The sequence below is a fragment of the Frieseomelitta varia genome, unplaced genomic scaffold, assembly GCF_011392965.1.
Source record: "Frieseomelitta varia isolate USP_RPSP 00005682 unplaced genomic scaffold, Fvar_1.2 scaffold_909, whole genome shotgun sequence".
In the NCBI taxonomy this organism is placed as follows: domain Eukaryota; kingdom Metazoa; phylum Arthropoda; class Insecta; order Hymenoptera; family Apidae; genus Frieseomelitta; species Frieseomelitta varia.
The window spans coordinates 359,695-382,530 of record NW_025110711.1 but is presented as its reverse complement, the minus strand read 5'-3'; the positions used below and the strand labels follow the sequence as shown (position 1 = coordinate 382,530).

The 22,836-nt window shown below is 43.2% G+C and overlaps 1 protein-coding gene across 2 annotated transcripts in view; it reads left to right on the top strand.

Moving 5' to 3' along the window:
• Nucleotides 1–21,325, top strand: part of LOC122537439 (putative tyramine receptor 2) — a 67,361-nt gene extending 46,036 nt beyond the window's left edge. For both annotated transcript variants that reach the window (XM_043670592.1, XM_043670593.1), the window contains one exon: nucleotides 15,420–21,325. In XM_043670592.1, the coding sequence (XP_043526527.1) occupies nucleotides 15,437–16,645 (1,209 nt within the window). In that variant the 5' untranslated portion in view covers nucleotides 15,420–15,436 and the 3' untranslated portion in view covers nucleotides 16,646–21,325. The remainder of the gene's footprint in view (nucleotides 1–15,419) is intronic.
• Nucleotides 21,326–22,836: the final 1,511 nt, after the last annotated feature.

Sequence of the window (22,836 nt, the reverse complement as noted above, 5' to 3'; positions counted from 1 at the left end):
GTGAAAAGGAAAAAAAAAAAAGAAAAAAAAAAGAAGAAAAAATAACGAGGCGACAAGGTAAACGATTTCAACCTCGCCGCTGTGTATCGATTTGTCTGACGAAAATACCAATATAGAGGCTAATTGGACTCGCGATATTCGAGAAACAACCAGAGCGACGTTCGCTAGACGAGGAACCGCGTATAATTGGTTGAAATTTGGCGCGTGTCGGAGCGGGCTGAAAATTCTTTTGCTCGTTCCCGGCGGGATCATTTTCACCCTTTTTTTTTTTTACTCTGCGTGGTTTGTCGCGAATCGGCGCGGACAGGGGAGGTTTTCTCGGCCGTCGACTTAATTAACATTCTGCGCATCATGAGCGTTGAGCGACGCCTGGGCTCGGCCTCGCCGGAATTTTCCAGGGGTAAACTTGACATCGGTAAATTTTTACTTCGCCCGGTTGGATTTCAACTGGAACGAGCGTCTCATTAACTCTCCATAGCCAGAATTTCTCGTTTCATTATGAATTATTTAATATCCGATATCATAATATTTCGTTACAATTAATTAATAGTTAATTCGTAATTTCGGGGAGGATCTGGAAATTGAACGATCGTTGCGTAATAAATAAATCGTGCAACGATGCACCGATGAAATGTAAAGTAGGAAACGAGCACGTAGGAAACAAAATGATCAAAAACGTGTGTAATTTTCAAGTTACAAAGAGAAAATTGAAATTTTACAAGGGGCAACAATTTTGGATCTTGCTTTGAAGATCGTTTTCATGGGAGCTCGTTAATTCTTGTTTAATATGTTAGCAGCGGTCTCGTTCTTTCCAACTAAAATTCTGTGCTTTACGCAACAACAGAAATCTGTCTGCCATTTATTACCAGCGTTTAAACATTCCGTTTGGGCAACGTAATATTCGGATAATAGAATGTTTGAGTACTCGGATACGGCAGGCCGTGCCTTTATTACATTTAATTCATGCACCGTTTTATTCGACCAATTTCAAGAATTTGCCGGCGCGTTAAACTCGCGTTAAATTGTCTAGGAAATTGAAATGTAACAGCACACGGGCCAGCCGGAGTCGTCAAATATTGGGACAATAGTAAACGCGTTTTAAACGCGTGGCCGGCCGTTCAATTATTCCGCATTACGATGGCGGTGAGAGCCCTGGGTGCCTGGAGGTGGCCGATTTCAAGGAGAGAGACTAGTTCAGACGTGGAACGATTAACTTTGAACGAAACAATTAAGTGGATTAGCGAGAGCGAACGAAAGATTATTTTATCGCGATTAGATCAACTCGGGTCGAACAACCTCGGCGTTTCGCGAAAATGTTGCCGGGAAAACGGGATTTCCGCAAGTCCCGGCGAATTTGGCTTCTCGTTCGTCAGGGGAATTCTCGCTTGTCGAAGCTTTCGCTGTCGAAATGAGAACATCGATTAGTCGGTGGAAACAATGGCGGCAAGCCTCGATGATCAAGACGAGGGCAATCTTACAAGTATCGCGCATCGTTAATTCTCCATCACGTAATCCGAATCAACTTGCTCGAATCTTTTGCCTGGCGAGTCGCTTGCCCGACACGATTTCCTCGTCGTTGATGCGAGCTGTCTGTCCTCAGTCAGAGGAAAGTAAGATCAAAAACGATCCTCGCTTAAGTAACTTCAGACAATGCCGCTGTACGTACTCGCTTAATTACTCGCGGGGAATCGCGAATTAAACACAATCACACGCATGGAAAGTTTGCAGCAGTATCGTGCTTGATAATCTGATATCTATTAACGCTTCAATTATCATATTCGGAGATTGCATTTACCCAATCGGTAAACAAGTAACGCGCGGCAAGCACGCTAGCCATCCCTCCCCCCTCCCCCCTCCCACCCTTTGATTCCACGCCTGGAACACACGTCCCTGTTCAATCACATGGTCGAATTTACTTACTGTTATGTAGCTTTTGTTAACATATTACCGGAGCAAATGATAGTTTATCATGAAACAGGTTGCGAATGTTAACATGATTTTAGGAAATTTCAACTTGCAAAAGAATACGTACGTAATACGTAAAATTATACATATAAGAAGAATGTAAAGTAGGATTACTGTAACATTTGATATTATAAATTTCTATTTAAATTTTGTTCCTTTAATTTATATTCGTAAAAACGTTTGGTTACGAAGTTGTAAGGATCCACTTGGCGATAATAATAACGAATAAAATTATTAATTCTGTTAGTGGAATTCGAAACAGAATTTGATAGTATGGAATTTCTAAGTTCATCGCAAAATTAAAAATAGACTGCGTTTTTAAAAACCTTAAAGTTTCAAAAACATAAAGGACGTATGTGACACGTAAAATTATACCAATGTAGAGCGTTTGCTCATAATTGATATATGAATTACATTCGTAAAAGCGTATTTGGTTATAAATACTTCAGTATTTTCTAAATTGTAGAATCTTCAATTGGCAGTAATAGCGAGAAGAAAAATATTGCCTTTGTCCATGAAATTGCTTTCTATAGCCAGAACGGATTAAAAAAACAGAATTTGGCAATGCGAAATTTACGTTGCAAATTGATTGTAAACAAATTGCGGATGAAGCGCGTCGTATTTCATTCGCGCAATATGTAAATGGGACGACAGAATTTTCAAGTAAAATTGGGCGAATGCGTTACAAAAATTTGTAATTCGTGCGGCGGTGTAAATATTATCGACAGTTTAGATTGCAGCATTAGTTGGAAACTGCGCGGCAAGCACTTAAATTTACATTACAACTCAAACAATGCCTATCGATCTTTGAAATTGTTCGAATAAATAATCAGGAGCAACGTAGCCCGCGTTGTTAATGCATTTGTAAGAAATTGGGAATTCAAGTGCGCGAAAATGCACAGAACGTGTACAAATATCAGAATGTTCTCGAGGATTAAGTAATTTTTATTTAGACTTCCGTTTCTTTATACACTCGCCGAGTCTAATAATTGACAATCAGTCAAAAATCGTGAACTTAACAGAAGATCAAACATTTGCGAAGTTTATCGATTTGTTCGATTAAATTGAACACACATAATTTCCGGACCCGTGTCCCGAATTTTCCAAGATCGCAACAAATCTTTCGATATTCCCATGACCCTTGTTCAGCGCGCGTGAGTCCCATAAAATGTTTCATCGTTTCGGTGGTAATATCAAGAAGAAACGAGGTTATCGTTCGGACAGGCTATTTTTTCCTCTTCTTCTTTACCTACTTTTAAAGACGAGATCGCAGTAGCACCTTTTACCGAAGCAAGGGGAAAATTATTAAAAGTTATGGGTCCTTGTTCCCCTTTTCTTTCTTCCTCCCTTTTTTCTTTCTTTTTTTTTTTTCTTTTTTCTTTTACCTTCCCTTTCGGGGAAACTTGAACTATTTCGCGTAATGGAAGAAAAAAAGGCGAGCGCCTTTACGAAAATGTGCTGGCAAATTGTCCCCTTTTTGAGAACGATGGATGGACAGAAAGTGGGAAAGTACTCCCCTCGATTGTTCTCGCGTTTCTATAATAATTTCACGTTATTATCTTTATAGAAGTGGCAATAATTTCAACTGGGCAAATGATTATGTCTGAAACATGTGGCGAGCATTAATGGACCGGTGCCTGTGAACTTTACCAACTCTTTTAATTTTCCTCGATGGGAATTGTGCTTCCTGCGCAATTCGTGTGGAAAGGAAGTGGGGGAGAATAAAACACGGCCCGATATTTGCTATGTAATTAATTTTGATTTTGCAAACATAGTTCGAAATGGAAATTTGCATCAACTTGCGAATAGAAACCTCTCTCTCTCTCTCGTTCTGTTACCCCTTCTCTTTCTTCTTCTATTTCGATAATGATTAAACAGCTGAATAATAATTAAATCGGGTAAGAATATCTTGCATGTCGATATTACCAGTAACAACCGATTAAAGCATAATCCCTGGTGAAATGAAATGATAAAAAACTCGATCGATCTAATTATCCTCGATTAACCCCTTTCTAACCGTGTAATTTTATTTTCTTGCTTCCACAGTCCTTTCATACACGATCTGCTAGTCTTTTCGTGAAATTAAAAATTTTTCGTATTCTTTCTTAGTTCCATATGAGACATGTACTCACGTTACCCAATACATAGGAATACAGTGCATTTTATTAAACTATTTTTCAAACCTCCGTTTTATTTTTCAAGTTGATATGATTAGTAAAAAAAGGCACTTTTAGGGGATGAAGTTTCTATCGAAATGATATGTAAGCGACAAGTATGTAAAAACCAGCGAAATTGATGTTTTAATGTAAATGCAATTGTTATCAGTTAAGTTTACAATGTTGGAATTCCGAGAATCACGCACAAATTAAATATTGTACAAGTCATTGGGCCAAAAATTACTTTCTACTAAAATTAATAAAATTAATTTTTTCTTATACCTTGATGTTTTATTAAAAAAAAAAAAAAAATAAGTAAGGAGAAACTTTTCTACTCTGTATATTCTAATTTCTGCTTAGACAGACTACTTGCGAAGACTAGTAAGTATATATACACCGCGTAGACTAATCCTTATTCTTCTGACTACTTTCTACTTTCCAGTTTCGTTCTCTTGCAACATATTAAATAAAAGGAAAACGTCGTGGATGACGAGTACCGGCAGAATTCGCTCGATCGGGAACAAATTAAAGAAAAATTCCGATTTCTGATTCTTTATATCCTACAGATCACTCTGTTTTCTCTCCTCTCGTCACCTGCCGGTCGAACCAATTTTCCGCCGGGATGGAACCGCTTTCGCCGGCGAACGACGAGTTTGCACGGTGATTATGACGCGTTCGTGATGTAACGCGTAACGATCGAAACCGACGTTACAAGTGTTCCCCGTGTCGATGTTACAACCGGTATGGTCTAGGCAGTTACCAGCCGTCCGAACCATTTACACCGGAAGTACAGCGAGACGGTAAATTAGCGGCAAATCTAAAGTCGCGCGCACGGTATTGGCTGACGGGCGAATTACACGTCGAACGTGAGGGCACTGCTAATGGAACCCGCCCCTCGTCGAAACTTCGCCGGCTCTCTCTCTCTCGGCCAAAGTAAATTACGGATCGGGTCTCACCAGAGAGAGAGAGAGAGAGAGAGAGAGAGAGAGAGAGAGAGAGAGAGAGAGAGAGAGCTCTATGTTTCGTTCAAACGTTCGGCTGGCTTGCGTGTGCCGCCAGCGTGAGATCGCTCTTCCAGATTCCGCGAGTCCGCGAGCATCCGATCTTATCGTAGCGAGCTATACGCAGATACGAGAAAGAGGGAGAGAGAGAGAGAGAGAGAGGGAGAGCTATGGAAATGATTATACACACAGGGACTTTTGATAGGTAAAGAGAAGCAAAAGCGAAGTCTCGATGCGAGGTAAGAGGCTAGTAACTTATGGGTTATGCGACGCGATAAAATATTAACAAACCCGGTGAGTTATGGCAGTCGAGGAGTAGGGAGAGATAGCGAGGGCAAATGGAACTTTCCGGCGCGAATTCGAATTTCGCTGCCGGAATTATTTAGAGATATGAATACATTCGGGTGGTATGCCAGCGAAATAGCAAGCGAAACGAACGAAAAATATTTGGGCTACGTTGGGCGTAGTTTTGTTGTTGAAGTTGTTGACGATAAAAACTCTTCCTCCTGCTTCTTTCGTATTTCCGATAGAGTTTCGAAGTCGTTTCTGTGAAAACGGACTGCTTGAAGTTGATTTTACGCGCAGGAAATTTTATTGAACTTGGTTCAAGCGTAATTAGGGAAACAGGGATTACGCTTGAAGTAAACAAACTAAAGAATTACGCGTAAAAATAGGAGAAGATTTACCCGAGAAACGTGGCGCTTGTAAACAGGAAACTGGCTAATAAGTTTTAATATAACAACATTATCCGGCGTGATAATGCTGAACATCCCGGCGGTAAACCGTCCAAACTCCGCGGAGTTTCGCACAATTTATCAACGACGAATTGTAACACGTACGGGGATGCGCTTACGGCAGCTTAGTATTCGCTCACGTTTCGCGATCTCTTGCTCTCAATCCGTTTTACCCAGATTCTTGCACGTCCCACGTGATGCACACTCCTCGCTTTCCTTCGCTCTTTCAATCTGCCCTTTTTTTATCCGACCGTTAATTTCCTTCATTCTTTCTTCCGTATTTCTTCCATTTCTGTTTACTTTATCTTTCAGGGCGTTTACTCTATCTCGCCGGGCAAAGTTTTCTAATTTGAACTCTGACCCTTGGTCGTATCTTCAATGTTATCGTAACGTTAATCTGATACTTTTTCGAAGAAGTTGTTTCATTACACCTGAAATTTAAAATTTTCGTAAATAAAACCACCTAATGGTTCTTAAGTTGGACCGGCGAAATTATACTTTCGTACTTGAGGATACGTTCTGTTCAGAATGCTGAAAAGTTATTTTTAACTTGAAATCTTAAAATATCAGGAAGATGCAACGCAACTAAAGCTTCGACTGATTACTTTTGCCAGATACGTGTCTAGATTTTCTCAGTACTCTAAAATAACTAAGGGATACCTACAATCCAAATTGGGGAATCAGTTTCCGACACTAGAAACTTTGACGTTGCTTTAAAAATGTTCTTTAGCCGAACAAAATGCCGAGATTGTTCTCAAATGTTTCTGCTCAAGTTAACTTCCGGCTTATAGAGGTACATATGTTCTTAAGTGATCCAATATATAATACAACTTACCTCTCTCTCTCTCTCTCTCTGACTCTCCTCCTGTCCGTTAACGCGTTCTTTCGCTTCATTTTTCTTCGAGATTCGTATCTCGCCCAGTTGAACAGTAGACTCCCGGCACTTGAAACGATCGTTTGCTCATGCTTCACAGTTCAATCAATCCGCCATTTATCACACTTGGTCGTATCGCGACGTATCCCTCCGGCGTACATTAGTTTTCGGTCGATATCGTACGCTCGTTCTTCCGCTCATTACGGCTTTAAGTGTTTCCTCCAGCCCGTTCCTTTAACACGTTCGGCTGTTAAGCCGTTCACCGTGTTCGTTCGAAAGTGCCGCCGTGATGGAACGCCGTGTCTAAGCATTTCTTTACCTTCCGGTGCCTCTTCGCGGCGCGCTTTGATATTTTAATGGCCGCCGAAAGTGGACAGGGACGGTGGGAAGGTGCTGCGAGCGAAAGGAAAAGAGGGAATCGCGAAAGGCGACCCATTTAATGCAGAGAGACTCGTTCCTTTACTTTGTTCACCTCCTCCCCCGTCCCCTCTCCCTTTCGATAAAATCAACTCGATCCCGCGGAATATCTAATCGAATTAATCTTCATCAGACATCAGTCGGACTTTAATTAAATGGTAAGACGACTGACGAATTCGACTTCCGCGTGGAATCGAGTTCCGTAGGCCGAGGTTCTCGTGAGTCGAGAGATCGATCTCTCCTCTTCCGCCCTCCCCACTCCCCCCCCGCCCTCCACCTTCTTTGAAAACGTGGCTGGGACACAAGGGTCGACGGAAGGGTATTAAAAATTACGAAGACAACGAAGCGGCACGTCGTCCTGTTTGCACAGCACTTGCGCTTCCTCGAAGTTCATTTCTCGCCGGGGAGAACGGCGCCAGACATCCGGTTCCTTTCCTTTCTAACCAAAGGGAAACGAGAAACGATAATGACAAAATGTCCGCGGACCATTTAGGTGTGCAATGGGACCAAATTTAGGTTTCAATGCTACGTGGCCACGTAATGTACGTACGTACGTTGGCAGCAAACGTATTCTTTGAAACACGCTCGAAAATCGCTGAAGAAAAGTTCGGCAATTTGGACAGATTTTTAAGGAATTTATAAATTGCTCGCGCGCGATGCTCACGACGGAACAATTTCTCGCTCTCTGCTGAAAAATGACGTTCGGAGTGAAAACACCTCTTCTCGTGTTACCCTGATTATCTACGAAATTGTACGAGATAGCGGAAAGAAGTTAAATTGAATGTTGTATTGCTTTTCACGGATAAAAAAATTAAAGAAAGAATTACGTTGTTAAAAAGAGACATTATACTGTAGATACGGAAAAAACTGTGTAATTTGTTACTTTAACTTAGTTTTTGTATCTTAAAATATTAGACGTATTTGTCCAGTCAACAGTCTCTGACATATTTGCGACTTAATGTAAAAAGTCAAGAGATTCCTCGTCCCTGTGCAGAATTAATCAAATTCAAGTGTACTCGAAAACGCGGTCTTAAGTGAAAAGATTTCTTCTTTATTTTTCGGTTACATCACCGCGTACACGACGTCCTCTCTATACGTTCCCCGTTTTCATTGAAAGTAAGAGGCCCGATCCAAGTTCGAATCGATTGACATTTCCACGCGAGAATGGCTGCGCCATGGCTTCCAAGATCCTCAAACACGAACTTGTAGCTTAACGCTGGAACAAGTAACTTCGACTCGATAATGGCACCGGGTTTCACCCTCCCGAGTGAACACTTCGACTCTCGGTACCAAATGGTTTTGGATGAAAAGCTCGTTGAATTCGAATGTCTTGTACATACGTCTCGTATGTACGTTTCTCTATCTTCGTGTGTGTATCTCGCGAGAAGTGGCACTTGGCCGGATCGTTGATTCGAAGGAAGCAAAAACGGCTGTTTCGTTCGATCCGATCCGATTTTTGTATTATCCGCGACCAGGATTCCGACGATCCTCCTCGAAAGCGAACACAACGAACTTCTTATCCTTTCGGGTTCACGCTTCTATCCTAGAAAAACATGGATGCTCAATTCGATGCTCTCTGGATCTTTCTCCTTCTCTTTCTCTCTCTCTCTCTCTCTCTCTCTCTCTCTCTCTCTCTCTCGATTGCTTCTGTCTTGGAACACTCAGGCTGAGCTGAAACGAGCATGGAGTAAAACTGGTCTTTATCCTTTTAAAGATGAAGGGATAACGACTGCGCTAAAGAGCTTCTTACGGGCATGAGTAGAATTTTCTATTAGGTTGCCTACGTCTGGAATATTGTTTCCCCCTCGAAATTTGAATTTGTTCACCAATTTGTTATTTACTCACTGCGCTTTATACCATTGGCAATTGTCGGCCATGTTAACCTCTTGCGCTGCAGAATTTTTTTGTCCCAAAATTGCAATGTTTTCTCAGTTCTAAGTATATTTAAGTATAACTCAGGCAAAATAAATAGTAAATTTATTACTTCACAATAATTTCTAATCAGTGATATCATTCGATCCGAAGAGTTCAAAAGAAAAAGAAAGCGACGAATTATTGTATACGAGTTCGGTCACTCGTTATGGTCCGCAATCGGTTGCCAAGTGGTTAATCTCTTGCGCTGCAATGACGTGCCACGCACATTGAGACTATTTTGTCCCAAAATTGCAATGTTTTCTCAGTTTTAAGTATATTTAAGTACAACTCGGGCAAAACGAAATAATAAATTTATTACTTCACAATAATTTCTATCCAGTGATATCATACCGACGAGTTTAAAAGAAAAAGAAAGCGATGAATTATTGTATACGGGTTCGGTCACTCGTTATGGTCCGCAATCGGTTGCCAAGTGGTTAACTTCTTGCCCTCGAATGACGTGCCACGCACGTCGAGAATTTTTTCTCTCAAAATTGCAATGTTTTCTCAGTTTTAAGTATATTTAAGTACAACTCAGGCAAAACGAAATAATAAATTTATTACTCGTTATGGTCCGCGAACCAGTTGCCAGCGCGAGTGGTTAAAGAAGGGGAAAGTCAAAAGTAAAACTGCAAGAAATTATTTCATTGTTTCGTAATTTGTTTCTACGAAGCGGCAATTAAAGAAATGGTGCTTGAGCAGAAATTTGCCTCTTCTGTTAAATATTATAACAAATATTCTATTATTTGTTTATCAGTTATTCCTGTACAGTAAACTTTGTACCATTAAAGAAGTTGCACGCGGATCTTTACGCAGTTTCATATTTCTAAAATATTAAATACTTGAGGTATATATTATAAAAAATACTAAAATATTTATAAATATCGCAGTGAACATTCCACTTTCGATAGTTTATAAAAGCTTTGCACATTGCGCGCATATTTGCCAGAGAGATATATCTCTCGGCGTGGTTTTTCATTTAGAATTCACCCAACAGATAATCAAATTGCGGAATGCAAGCAGACGATACAAAAGGGGAATGTGAATAGAAAGGACCAGTTAAACGAAAGCAGCGTTTCGTGTTTTTGCGCAGCAAATGATTTTATTTCCCCGCTACGTGAAGTAACTCGAAGCGTGGCGCTTCGCGAAAAATAAATATTTACGCCCGCGAGGCATCTCGATCAAAGCGTGTCACTAACAACAAACCAGATACGGTTCAAGTTTTATTTGAAAAAAAAAAAAAAGAAGAAGAAAACAAGACCTCGCACGAACCTAACACTTTCTTGCCAGTCCTCCGAATCGAAACGGAAATACTACTCCGATGTACATATGTTGGTCCATGAAATAAATAAAAATCTGCGAGAAATAAAGCATCGCGAAAGAAAAAAATGTCTGAGAAGATGCGACAAAGAAACGAGAAGAACAGCAAGATTAAACTCTTGAAATACTTTTCTTACGTGCGGACAGATAAACGAAGAACGTGATCGGCAAACGAAAATTGCGCGTTCCGTGTTCACGATGGTTGCCACTTCGAATCGCAGGCGAGCGCATATGGTGTTATGCGCGAAACACGAACGAAAGGGGAAGAAATTTACCGCGAGGACATATAAATATCGAGGGGAAAATTCCAGATATCCGGTGTTTGGCACCCGTGTGGTATCGAACGGACACGGTGAGCGCGTGTTCGCAGCTTGCAGCTATTTTTATTCATTACTCCCGGTCTGTCAGCAGGTGTATTTGAGCGAAGGGGAACAAGATGGGCGAGAGAATGAATCTCCGGCCCGTATCTGGCCGGTTTCAAATATCGATCGAAATGTAACACGCCACGGAATCTATTAACGTTTTCCCCGGCAATATCGTATTCTCGATCTTAAAGCTCTGATTGAATTCCGCGCGGCCCGAGCAAGTGGAACGTGCCTGCATTTCACCATGGATCATTGCTTATAATAATTCTCCGGTTCCCTCCCGGCACGAGACGAAGAACATGAAATCGAAGGGGAATTAATTTCACTTTCTTTTTTCTTTAATGTCTTTCTCGATTCTGCAATCAGTGTGTGTGTGTGTGTGTGTGTAATTGATATTTGCGTTAATCCTCTAAAAGCAGACTTTCATTTACTCGCTAATAGATTGTGGATTTTCATAAAATTTCTTTACAATTTCAAAAATTTATTACTAAGGTAAATGAAAAGACAGATGAGTGGAAATTATAACAAAACGAGACGTATATATTTAAGTTTCTTCTGCCTCATTTAATGCTCTTCTATATGGGCACCATTAGTTGAAGCACATCAAGACGATTTCTTGCCATGTTCTCTGTAGCATACTCTCATCAATGGTGGCAATGGCATCAGTGATCCTCTACTTTAGATGTCCCGTTTGTTCGATACACGATATCTTTAACATAACCCTATGTGGATGTCCATAAAGTCTCTTTACAATTTATAATACAATAAATATCTATAAATAAATTAATATATTAATATTAAATAAATTAATATTATATTAATACAATATTAACACAATAATATTTATAAATAAATTTTTGAAATTGTATATTAGAAAATATATTGCATACGCTACGCAAGCTATGCAAAATGTAGTAATTGATCGCGATCTTTCGATCATTCTTCTCGAAGTTGAGAAACATACCTCAAGCTTAAACGCGAAACGCGAGAATGTTGTTAATAGTTTTCAATTTATTTCGGAACATTACAAATCCATCGTTTGCTAAACTGTGAGCGCACGATCAGATTAAACGTTCGTGTTGAACGATAAAAGCAATCTTCATTTATAAAGGATATGTAGCTCCGATGAAAATTCTGGCAGATAATCGCGTTCGTCAACATTTTTACGTAGCAACCTGTTTTTTAATCCGTGTAAAAATTGTGTAGATACGCAGACACGAGTGACTTACAAATTGCACGACGTTGCGGAAGGTTAAATCTTTCACAAAAATTCACAAATGGTCCGGAGGGGTGGACGAATTTGATAAATTTTACAAAACGGAAGAGTCACATGGAAACGAGCTGAGCCTGACAACGAACAAACAGATTCATTCAGTGTAGCAGGTGGTTCGGAGGGGAAAAATTGGATGCGAGATCCCGAGCGAGATGAAAATAAAAAAAGTAGAAAATAAAAAAGAAAGAAACTACCGAGCGCATCTACGATGCACGTTTACGAGCGTATAATATCGTATCTAAATACAGAGTACATCCTCTTCAGAGTACTTTAATACTTCTTACCATTTCTTTCAGGGGACTATATATCCCCTTGAACGAGCAGATTACTTATAGCCACGGAGAAGTTTCGTTTTTTCTTTTTTTTCTGTCTCGCAAGGAACGAAGGAAGAGGGGAAGATCGCTTGGCGTTTTATTTAAAAATTCTTATCGTTCCGCGCGGTTAATTTGGTTTCTAAATGACCGGGCGCGGTCGAAATATCGTGCGTTCCAAGAACGGTTGCATACTAACGAGTAGTCGAACCTGTGCATGTGCTTTGGGAATTGTTCGGCGGATCTGCCACCGTACATTGGCCGTGGAATTTGTTTGCATTCTAAACGGGAAGTTTACCGGATCACTCGATAAGGCAGTTGCGAATTTCACGGTTGTAACCGCGGTTGTAACCTTCCCGCTGCTGTGGCGTGCAACTGCACAAGCCACAGGGAATAACAGTACGTTAAAGCGGCAAAATCGTTTAATCCGCCCCTTGAATCCCTGTATCCCCGTGTTCTCTCTTCTTTTATTTTTCCCTTGAAGTTGGTCGCCCCTGCAAACACCATCGCCGGAGAAAATATCATTCGGAGAACGGTTCTCTTTCTCACCCACTTCGCAAGGTCGTACTAATCTTCGTTATCTGTTCCACTTATAGTTTGCGTAATTTTGTTGGACTAAATCTCTAACGCAATTGTCACGCAATTAAAAGAATGAAGTTGATATTATAACGAGACTATTTTCGATATTTTACGTCGTTTATTACAGTTTGTATTTTGTGTATTACGTGCTCTTGTACTAATAACACTTGTACAAAGAACAAGAACTTATTCTACACCTGTCTTTGTTGGAGTGTGTTAAAATCTTAATTTTTTAATGAACTTTCCCGACGAGAGTGGGACGATACCCGAACCGACGCGAGACACTCGATTCTTTTCGGAAAGGTCACCGCATTCCTCCAGGTGTAAAACTTGGGCAACTCCATGTGCCATGGCAATTTTTAAATTACTCTTCGTAAATGCCAAGTGTACAACGCGCCGGTAGCCATCGAGCGTGAAGAAAATTAAAATTCCAAAGGACACGGCATTTATTTATTGCGTCCCCAGTATCTTAATATTCCAGCTAAAAAATAGCCGTGCTTTTGCAAGGTCTGCACTGCCCTCCCACGTTCTCCGGAAAGGAACACCTTCCTCGTCTCTCTACGTCCGCCGACGCAACGGTGTGTACCTTGCGGCCCTGTTATTTCCTTCGGCCCCCTCCCTCCTAAAATTAATTGTTTTTCCTCCCAGATTATTCTTTTCTCGTTAACGTTTCTCCGTTTCAGGAGGAAACACGCTCGCGGGCTTTCACCACTCCGTTTAATCTCGTTACCATTTCTCGTGCAAGTTTCCGCGAAACTTTGCTCGTTGGAAGCGTAGGAAGAAAGAGGTGTTGGGTGCAGGCTGTCTGAGAGAAACGAGCCGTGGCGCGTCGAACTAGTTGGCTGGAAGGGAAGGGAAGAAACAGGTTCCACGTGACGCCGATACTGACGCAAAATAGCGCGACTAGTAAGGGGAGAAGATAAAACGCACGGCGTGCAGGCGTACGCAGGCCATCGGCGAAATTCTGGTGTCACCGATCAAGGATTATCTTCGTCTCGGGTCAGATTACTTTGATCTATCGCGCGTAAAATCCTGCATCGCACACGGGAGAGAGAGAGAGAGAGAGAGAGAAAAAAAAAAAGGAAAAAAGAAAAAACAGGTGGACGGGCGAGACTCTATGAAAGACAAAATACGCTTGTTGCTCGTGCTGGCGTTGCGAGGATTTACGGAGGCACTTAAAAACCAACGCCAGTAGCTATTTCCCTCCCCCATTATTTTCTGTACGGTCTTTCAAACGAAGCGATTACTTTGAAACGCAACGTCGAGTGGCGCGGTATTGCTCGTTGCAGAGGCGACCGAAGCGCGTGCAACGAACGTTTTCATCGACGAGAAACGGGGTGCAGGTTATATCAACGATTTTCGCGGAACGAACGATGCGTCGCGTGATTTCGCGAGTCGATCGTATTTCATCCGATCTTAATTCTCTTACATTCTACACAGAATGTCCCGTATATAGAAAATAAAGTTGGAAATAAAAGGAAAAATATTATAGCGACGTTTTGTCTCGAAAAATGACACTATAGTGAGTAAAGTATAGTAATCCTATTACCCGGTGGGATTCAGGAAAAGGAAGGAACATATATTCGAGAATGATAAATTAAAACCTTCCCGCTCTCTCACAAATGCTTATAATACGTGCATTTCGTACTGGGATCATCATTTCTTTCTAATCGCTTTAACTTTATATTCTCACTCCCGTGAAATTCGTACCGGTCTCTCGTTCTCATGCCCGAAAGTTACGTCGACTTTTATGAGACATAAAATACGCAAGGACGTCGCATCGCTCACCCGAGCCACGCCTAATCTAATCGTTTAACCCCTTGCGCCGGCAACTGGTTCGCGGACCATAACGAGTGACCGAACCCGTATACAATAATTCATCGCTTTCTTTTTCTTTTTGAACACGTCGGTATGATATCACTGGATGGAAATTATTGTGAAGTAATAAATTTACTATTTGTTTTGCCTGGGTTATACCTAAATATACTTAAAACTGAGAAAACATTGCAATTTTGGGACAAAAAAATTCTCGACGTGTGTGGCACGTCATTCCAGCGCAAGAGGTTAACCACTTGGCAACTGATTGCGGACCATAACGAGTGACCGAATCCGTATACAATAATTCGTCGCTTTCTTTTTCTTTTGAACACGTCGGTATGATGTCACTGGATAGAAATTATTGTGAAGTAATAAATTTACTATTTGTTTTGCCTGGGTTATACCTAAATATACTTAAAACTGAGAAAACATTGCAATTTTGGGACAAAAAAATTCTCGACGTGCGTGGCACGTCATTCCAGCGCAAGAGGTTAAGAAGGAACTTGAAATCTCACGAATCGTTGTCTGTCATATTTAGTGCCATAATAGACGATCATCAGCCAACTGAACTCGGTGACAAGCGACGCGAATTTAACGTTAACTACGCGAGGCCAGGCTTTCGCCGGTCCTTGGTTAATCAGATCGATACAGTATCCGTTCTTCTTACGGCTAACGAGGACCTATTGTTCCAGGGAGCAGGCTCGACAACATGAACTCGAGCGGGGAATCAGGCGGCACGATGACCGAAGACTACGAGGTGGCCGGCTGTGGACCGCCGGAAGAGGAAACAGGCTCGAACTTGCCAGTGTGGGAAGCCGCGGCCGCCTCTTTGACACTTGGATTCCTCGTTCTGGCCACGGTGTTGGGTAACGCGTTGGTGATCCTCAGCGTGTTCACCTACAGGCCGCTGCGAATCGTGCAGAACTTCTTTATCGTCTCGCTGGCGGTGGCCGATCTCGCGGTCGCCATCTTGGTGATGCCTTTCAACGTCGCCTATCTCCTGCTCGGCAAGTGGATCTTCGGTATACACCTGTGCAAACTGTGGCTGACCTGCGACGTGCTATGCTGCACCGCCAGTATACTGAATCTGTGCGCGATCGCGCTCGATCGTTACTGGGCGATCACCGACCCCATCAACTACGCGCAGAAACGAACCCTCAAGAGAGTTTTGGCGACGATAGCCGGCGTGTGGTTGCTGTCAGGTGCGATCAGCTCGCCACCATTGGCCGGCTGGAACGACTGGCCGGAGGAATTGGAGCCGGGCACGCCGTGCCAGTTGACCAGAAGGCAGGGTTACGTGATTTACTCGTCGTTAGGCTCGTTCTTTATTCCTCTGTTGTTGATGAGCCTGGTGTACCTGGAGATCTTCCTGGCGACGAGGAGAAGACTGAGGGAACGGGCCAGACAGAGCAGGCTGAACGCTGTCCAGTCGACTAGACATCGCGAGGTGGACGACGCCGAGGAATCGGTCAGTTCCGAGACGAACCATAACGAAAGATCGACGCCTCGGTCGCACGCGAAACCTTCGTTGATCGACGACGAGCCGACGGAGGTGACGATAGGAGGTGGTGGCACCGTGACTACGTCCTCCTCGAGGAGAACAACCAGCGGACGAGCACCGGCAACAACCACCACCGTGTATCAGTTCATCGAGGAACGACAGAGGATCTCGTTGTCGAAGGAGAGACGAGCCGCGAGGACGCTGGGCGTGATCATGGGCGTGTTCGTCGTCTGTTGGCTACCGTTCTTTCTCATGTACGTGATCGTGCCGTTCTGTCCGGCTTGTTGTCCATCGGATCGAATGGTCTACTTCATCACGTGGCTCGGTTACGTGAACAGCGCCCTGAACCCGCTCATATACACCATCTTCAATCTCGACTACCGGCGAGCGTTTAGAAAGTTGCTGCGTATTCGTTGAAACGCCAGCCGATCGGTGGTTAGTTGTATCTCGAAACTGTGGGAAACACACTGTTGCTGTTCGTTACTGTGCCTGCCGTCTCGCGCGGTCAGGCATCGGTAATGAAACGGTGAAACTTGGGACTGGTTCGTCGAAGAAGACGACGACAACGACGACGACGACGACGACACAAGGATGAGAGTTCGGTTGGTTTTCTCGAGGCATGTTCGAGGCAGACGCGCCACGGAACAGGATATATCGTCGATAGTCCTCCGGATGACGAAGCGACGAAGAGATTCCATCGAAAAGATTAACAGTCTCGCGTGGATGCGTGGAACGCCGGTGCACACTCGTTACTCGGTGGTTCATAGTTTAACGGACATTAGAGATTTCCAGTGAACGATTTCACCGGGACGAAAGAGAGAGAGAGAGAGAGAGAGAGAGAGAGAGAGAGAGCTGCGAGCTGCGAGTTCGAATCGCGGCGGCGCGGATTAAGCGACCAAACGGCGAGTGCGATAGTCCAATTTAACGGCGATATTCTCGTCGTTCCATTAAACTTGTTCCATTAATCCTGCTAAGTGAGCGAGGAAACAAGACGCGCGATAAGGAATCTTAAGGAAATGAAACTCGCCGAGCTTGGATTGTTCCGCTGAATCGTTCGTTCCTTTCGTTGATCGCCGGTTACTTCGTCCGGTTGGGAGGGGGGGGAGGAGGAGGTTTTCTCGTTGCGAAACTCGTGCCAGAAGGCCAATTCGACGAATTCGATCGGTTCGATCGCCGGTTCGTCAACACCTACGAACTTCGATCCGGCGAATTGAATGGGAAACGTTTCCAAGAACGCGTCGCGGAGATCCGATTCTGGCCGATCTCGAGTCGATCTGGCCGTTCCATTTTCTACAAGGAGCCTCGGCGAAATATCGCCCCCCTCGAGAACTGGGAAGAAATATCCAAGATCACTGATGAATCGACGGCGTAACAGACGGTGCGAAGCGAGTCTTTCGAGTTTCTTCTTTCGCGCAGCTTCTCAGCTTTCTTTGTTTCCATTAACCTCCCCTCCTCCTCCTCCCCCCCCCCCTCCCGACGTGAACGAGGTTTGAGAATCGAGGTGTGATACGCTCGAATTCGCACGTAGAGGAACGAAATGAGGGAGAAAACACGCCGGTGGTGTTCTTAAACCCCGAGCAGAGAGATAAAAGCAAAAAGTTCACCGCGTTTACGAATAGGAATTTTCTACGAAATCGACCAAGACTCCAGTTAAGACGTTTAGAAGATAGAATATACGTATATCCTATGGTGGTATTACGCGCACCAAATGTAACGTCACCTACCAAGAGAGAGAGAGAGAGAGAGAGAGAAAAATCGTGCACGTGATCTCCCCTCGCGCGAGGATCCTCCGCGCGGTCTTTTAATAGCGAGGATTTACTCGTGAAACAATGGAGTCGGTTACCCTCCTCCCGATAACCGATGATCGTTCTCTCAAGTAGCCCTCGTGAAAAAGAACGTTTTGTTTGAACTCGGGTTGGCTCCCCTTTCCCCGGCGATATTCAATCTTTCATTCTTCAAAGAATCGGTCCGGGCCGAGTGTCGCCAGAGACGTCGTGAATTCATGGCCAGAGATAGTGGATCGGAGACATCTCTCGAAACTCGATAGTCGATAGCCGAGTCAAGGTTGACTCTTCTGAGAAATTACGTCTTGGCCCGAATTTAGGCAATTTTTTTTTTTTTTTCTTTTACAAGATCGTGCAGAGATACCGGAGGTACACGGTTCGCAACACCGAGTTGAGTTTGCAAAATCCGGAGAAGGACGAGTCGCGAGTTACGATCGTGATTCAGGACGGTGTTATAATAACGGACGAGCAGAACGGGTTGGCCTTGGTCGTTTTAACGAGATCAACGTGGTTGATCGTCGTCGATTTTTCTTGGGAGAAGCGCGCCGCGGCCGACGAGCTTCCGAGAGAGAAACTTTCACGGATGAACAGATCGATCCGGGAGGAGGGCAAACGAAGAGTAAAGAGGGCTTCTTTCTTAGCAACGATAGCGCAAGCGAGAAACATCGCGTATCCTTAGATGTGCGGTTAGACGTTACTCACTCCGTTCATTACCAGTCGCAGGTTGTGATCGTGGTTGTGAATATCGATGACAAACGTGATCCAAGTGCGAGAAGAGGAAGGCAGACTGTTGACAAAGTGAATAGTCGGAGAGGAAGAGGAGACGTATTGGGAGAAGATGTTGGTGTCGCCATTGGCGAGCGACGTCAGAGTGTTGCGTGCGCTGAAGCGAAGTTACGTGCATCGAGGGAAGAGTGAGAAAACGCGTGACACGAATAGAAGAGAATGTTGCGGCGGTATTGCATGCATGTGTATGTGTGTGTGCGTGTGTATGTGTGTGTAAAAAAAATATTTAAGTCGCCTCCAGTCTTCTTTCCATCGGCACGCGCAATTACAGCGAGCGGATCAAGAAAAAGAAGAGAGCGGTTGCTGCTCTTCGTGCGTCAACGTTCGTCGATCCTTCGACTAAATGGAAACATAGTTGAGAAAAGAAAAGAAATCCTCACGCATTCGAATATACATATCGGTGATTGGAATCGGTCAATGACGATTCGTGCTATAATAATAATATAACCGTGTTCAAAAATTAGTTCGTTAATAGGAAAACAATAGAAAACAATGCGCGCCGCTGACGGAACACGCCGTCGGTCATTGGTGTTCGTAACCGCGTTTGTTTCGTATCGGCGAATGATTGAGGCGCGAGGAAGGGGTTAAATTAAAACGAGTCGCTGCCGATTAACGAGGGAATAGGTGACACGTTTGCCGTCCCCTCGAGTGCCGCGCCAAATCGAATAAATAGACACGAAGGTAAAAACGGGGGAAAAAAAGAAAAACAGAATGAGGAGGAAAAAAAAGATAAAGAGGAAAGAAGACGAGAGAGAAAAATGAAATAGACAAGGAGAGCACGCGGTTGTCAGAGGAGGACGTATCGTAGGTAAAACCGTGTGAAAGGAGATCGCGCGATAGTCTGGTTAATTCGAAAAAGAAACTCGACCTCGTCACCAGGGCGCTCTATAATAAGGTTGTGATAAGGTTGTGAGAACACGTTCGTAGCCGTGCTACGGACACTACAAGATTTTTAATTATTATAGGATAGACAAATGAACTATTACTTTATTCGTGGCACTGTCCAGACGCGGCGCGAATTCCTATCCAAGAGTAAATCGAACGTTTGAACAGCTCTGATTCGACGTTCGAGAGGCAATCTGAGAGCCTGTGTTTCTTTAATCCTCCTTTAATCCGTGAAATTCTCCTCTCTTGCTTCATTGTGTCTCGTCGATGTCGAAATTGCGGCCTTATTTTCATTCTTTTCAAACCTTTTCTTTTCCATATTTCTCTCTCTCTTTCTCTCTCCCCTTTCGCGCTTTCGTGTTTTCCTTTTTCCCTGTTTCTCCTCTTTTTTCATTTTTTTGTTTTTTACACGTTTGTTTTTTACGACAGCAAACTCTGTTGAAGTGACAGTGAATATTACGAGAGGCTGACTCGATTTCCAGCGAAGCCGGACTTTACGTTCTCCCAAAGTGCTCGTAAAATGCACGCTGTATCGCCCTCTCTCCGCCCCCTTCCCCTCCTTCCATCCCCGTTAAGCTCGGAAACGACTCGGTTATCGCAAATTTTCTCCATTACAGCTTTCACGTCGATTGCATACATCCGAAACCAGCCATCCAGCCGAACAGCGGTTTTGCGAGCCAATGATCACCGATTGGAGCGTTGTTCCTTCGCTTTGTCTAATCAGCTGTTTCGGAGCAGTTGCTCGCTTCTCCTCCATTGTCTCGACGAGATTACGCTCGCGACAGTTACGCTTGGCCACGCAAAACTTTTCCATCATCTTTTCGTTTACGAGGAATTTCATTTTATTTCTGATCTCTCTTTCCCGACGGAATATTTGACAACTCAGCAACACGTGTTTGAACACGTTTGCGTTAAAAAACGACCAATCAATGCGCGATACCCGCATGGTAGGAAAGAAAAAAAAACGGATCGTTGGTTTTTTTTTTCACCAAAGAAGAATGAAAGAAATATGCCAAACGATGAATGAGGGAACAAATAATAAAGAAAAAAAAGGAGGAAGATAAAAAAATGCAATATTTCGGACAGCGTTTGTACCCGGAAAATCGTGTTTCCCGGCTGACTGTTGCGAACGGAACGGGCTTTATTTTTTTTCACGGAAGGACGCCGTTTTTCACCGGTTGTTTTTTCCGCTGCCTTGAATCCCCGAAATACGCGCGTGTCACGAACAAACCTCGCTGAAATTCGCGCGCAATTCATTGGACAATTAGAAAGTTATTTTGGAAAAATACCAATATCGATCGATTCGCTCGTTCTCGCTCGTGCAATCTGTTTTTCACTCGATCGCCCCGTATCCCGACAGTTTACGACAGCCGCGTCTTTTCCTCGCGCTCGTTCTACTAGATAGTCCAATGTGTCGGACGAATGATTGACTGCCTCTACTGTCGTCGAGCCAATCCAACGAGCAAACCGCACGAAATTCAAATCACTCGACCTCGTAGCACCGCGTCGTCCCGTTTGTTCTCTCTCCCGCTTATTTTTCTTGAACGTTTCCCTCGAATTATCTCGTCGCGAAACGAGCCAAACGCAAATCCAATTTGTCCCCGCTCCACCGGCCCCCGTTGACTAATTCCAACTTCGTACGTCTGTTTCGAAGAAACTCAAAGTCCGTCCCCGAAATAATGCCTTGGCTAGTGTACACACTGTCGTTTCGTTCGATAAAACAAATTTTTTCCGCGCGTCTCTCTCGAAAAGCATAAAATTGCTTCTAAAAGTGAATAAAAACACTCGTGTTTTCTCGATCGTCGCGCATATTTTTTATCACACGATGTGAAAATGTAATTAAAACGCTCGCGATTGAAAACTTTTGAACGGCGTTTCTGTACGTTCCAATTACTTTCTCGAATTTACACGGGTACGCAGCCGTCTTCTGGTTTCGAAAGTTATCGAGGCTGCGGAGAAAGAGGATTTCACTCGGATATCTCTTGGATGGGAAGTTCGGCAGTGCGTAGAAATATTATTGTACTACATGATATATTGCATTAAAGCATTACATTTACTTACTATCATCCGTATCGGCAGGTATTGATTTCCGTACGAGGAACGTATCGCGGATCGACACGCAGGATAAACTTTCCTTCGTCGATTTCTCTTCCCTCTGTATTTCTCATTTCTCTCAATGCTCATTCTCCGTCTACTTCTTCTTCTCTCCGCTGATCGTGTACAACTTTGCAAGAGAGCGATTCTGTCCGATTCGCGGGCATTTTCCCCAACCCGGCGACTGTTTTTTTTATACGATTATTCGCCGTGCGCGAAAATTTAACTGCAAATTGATCCGCGAAACGTCGTTGACGATCTTATACATATATATATATATATATAAATTATTATGTAACATTGGGCCTGGTCGCCCGATCGAGACAAACACTACGCTAGATACGTATGACATATACATAAAAATATATTATATATATATATACACACATCTAGGTATTAAACTAATACTCCATTGGTTGTGATTTACAAGTATAGCAATACCAGGAGCTCGGAGTCCCGCGACCCGAATCGCGGCGTGGAGCTTCTCTCTCCAAACGAATTTATTATATTAAACGCTCGTCCCGGCGGACCGAATTTTTCGAGGATGTTTAACGTCGGGCTTAATTTGACATATTTGTCTCCTAATTTATGTCCGCGTTTGCAGTTTAAAAAAAAAAAAAACGAAAAGAAAGAAGAAAATAGACATTAAGCCGACCGAGTAATTTAAGACTATACGCCCGCCATTGTTTAAATCGTCGCCATTCGTCGTCGTATGTTTTGTGAGCTCGTCACTCGTAAATCCGTTAAAATGACAAAAAAAAAGGGATACACATGCGCGCACAAACAGACACACACACACACACACATAAATATATATCCTTGGAAAAGACACATCCCGTATTCGTTATACTGTGAATATAAAATTACCCCGACACATCGTATGACGAGATACTCAGAAAAGAAAGAAAAAAAAGAAAAAAAAAAGAAGAAAGATCAACAGAGAAAATATTTTTATTCGGCTTTCCGATGTTAATTAAATATCCACGTGAGGACGCGCTGGCCGAAACGAAATCGTTAACGAGGTTAAAAACCCTCCATCGTCGTGTTTCAAACGCGTTT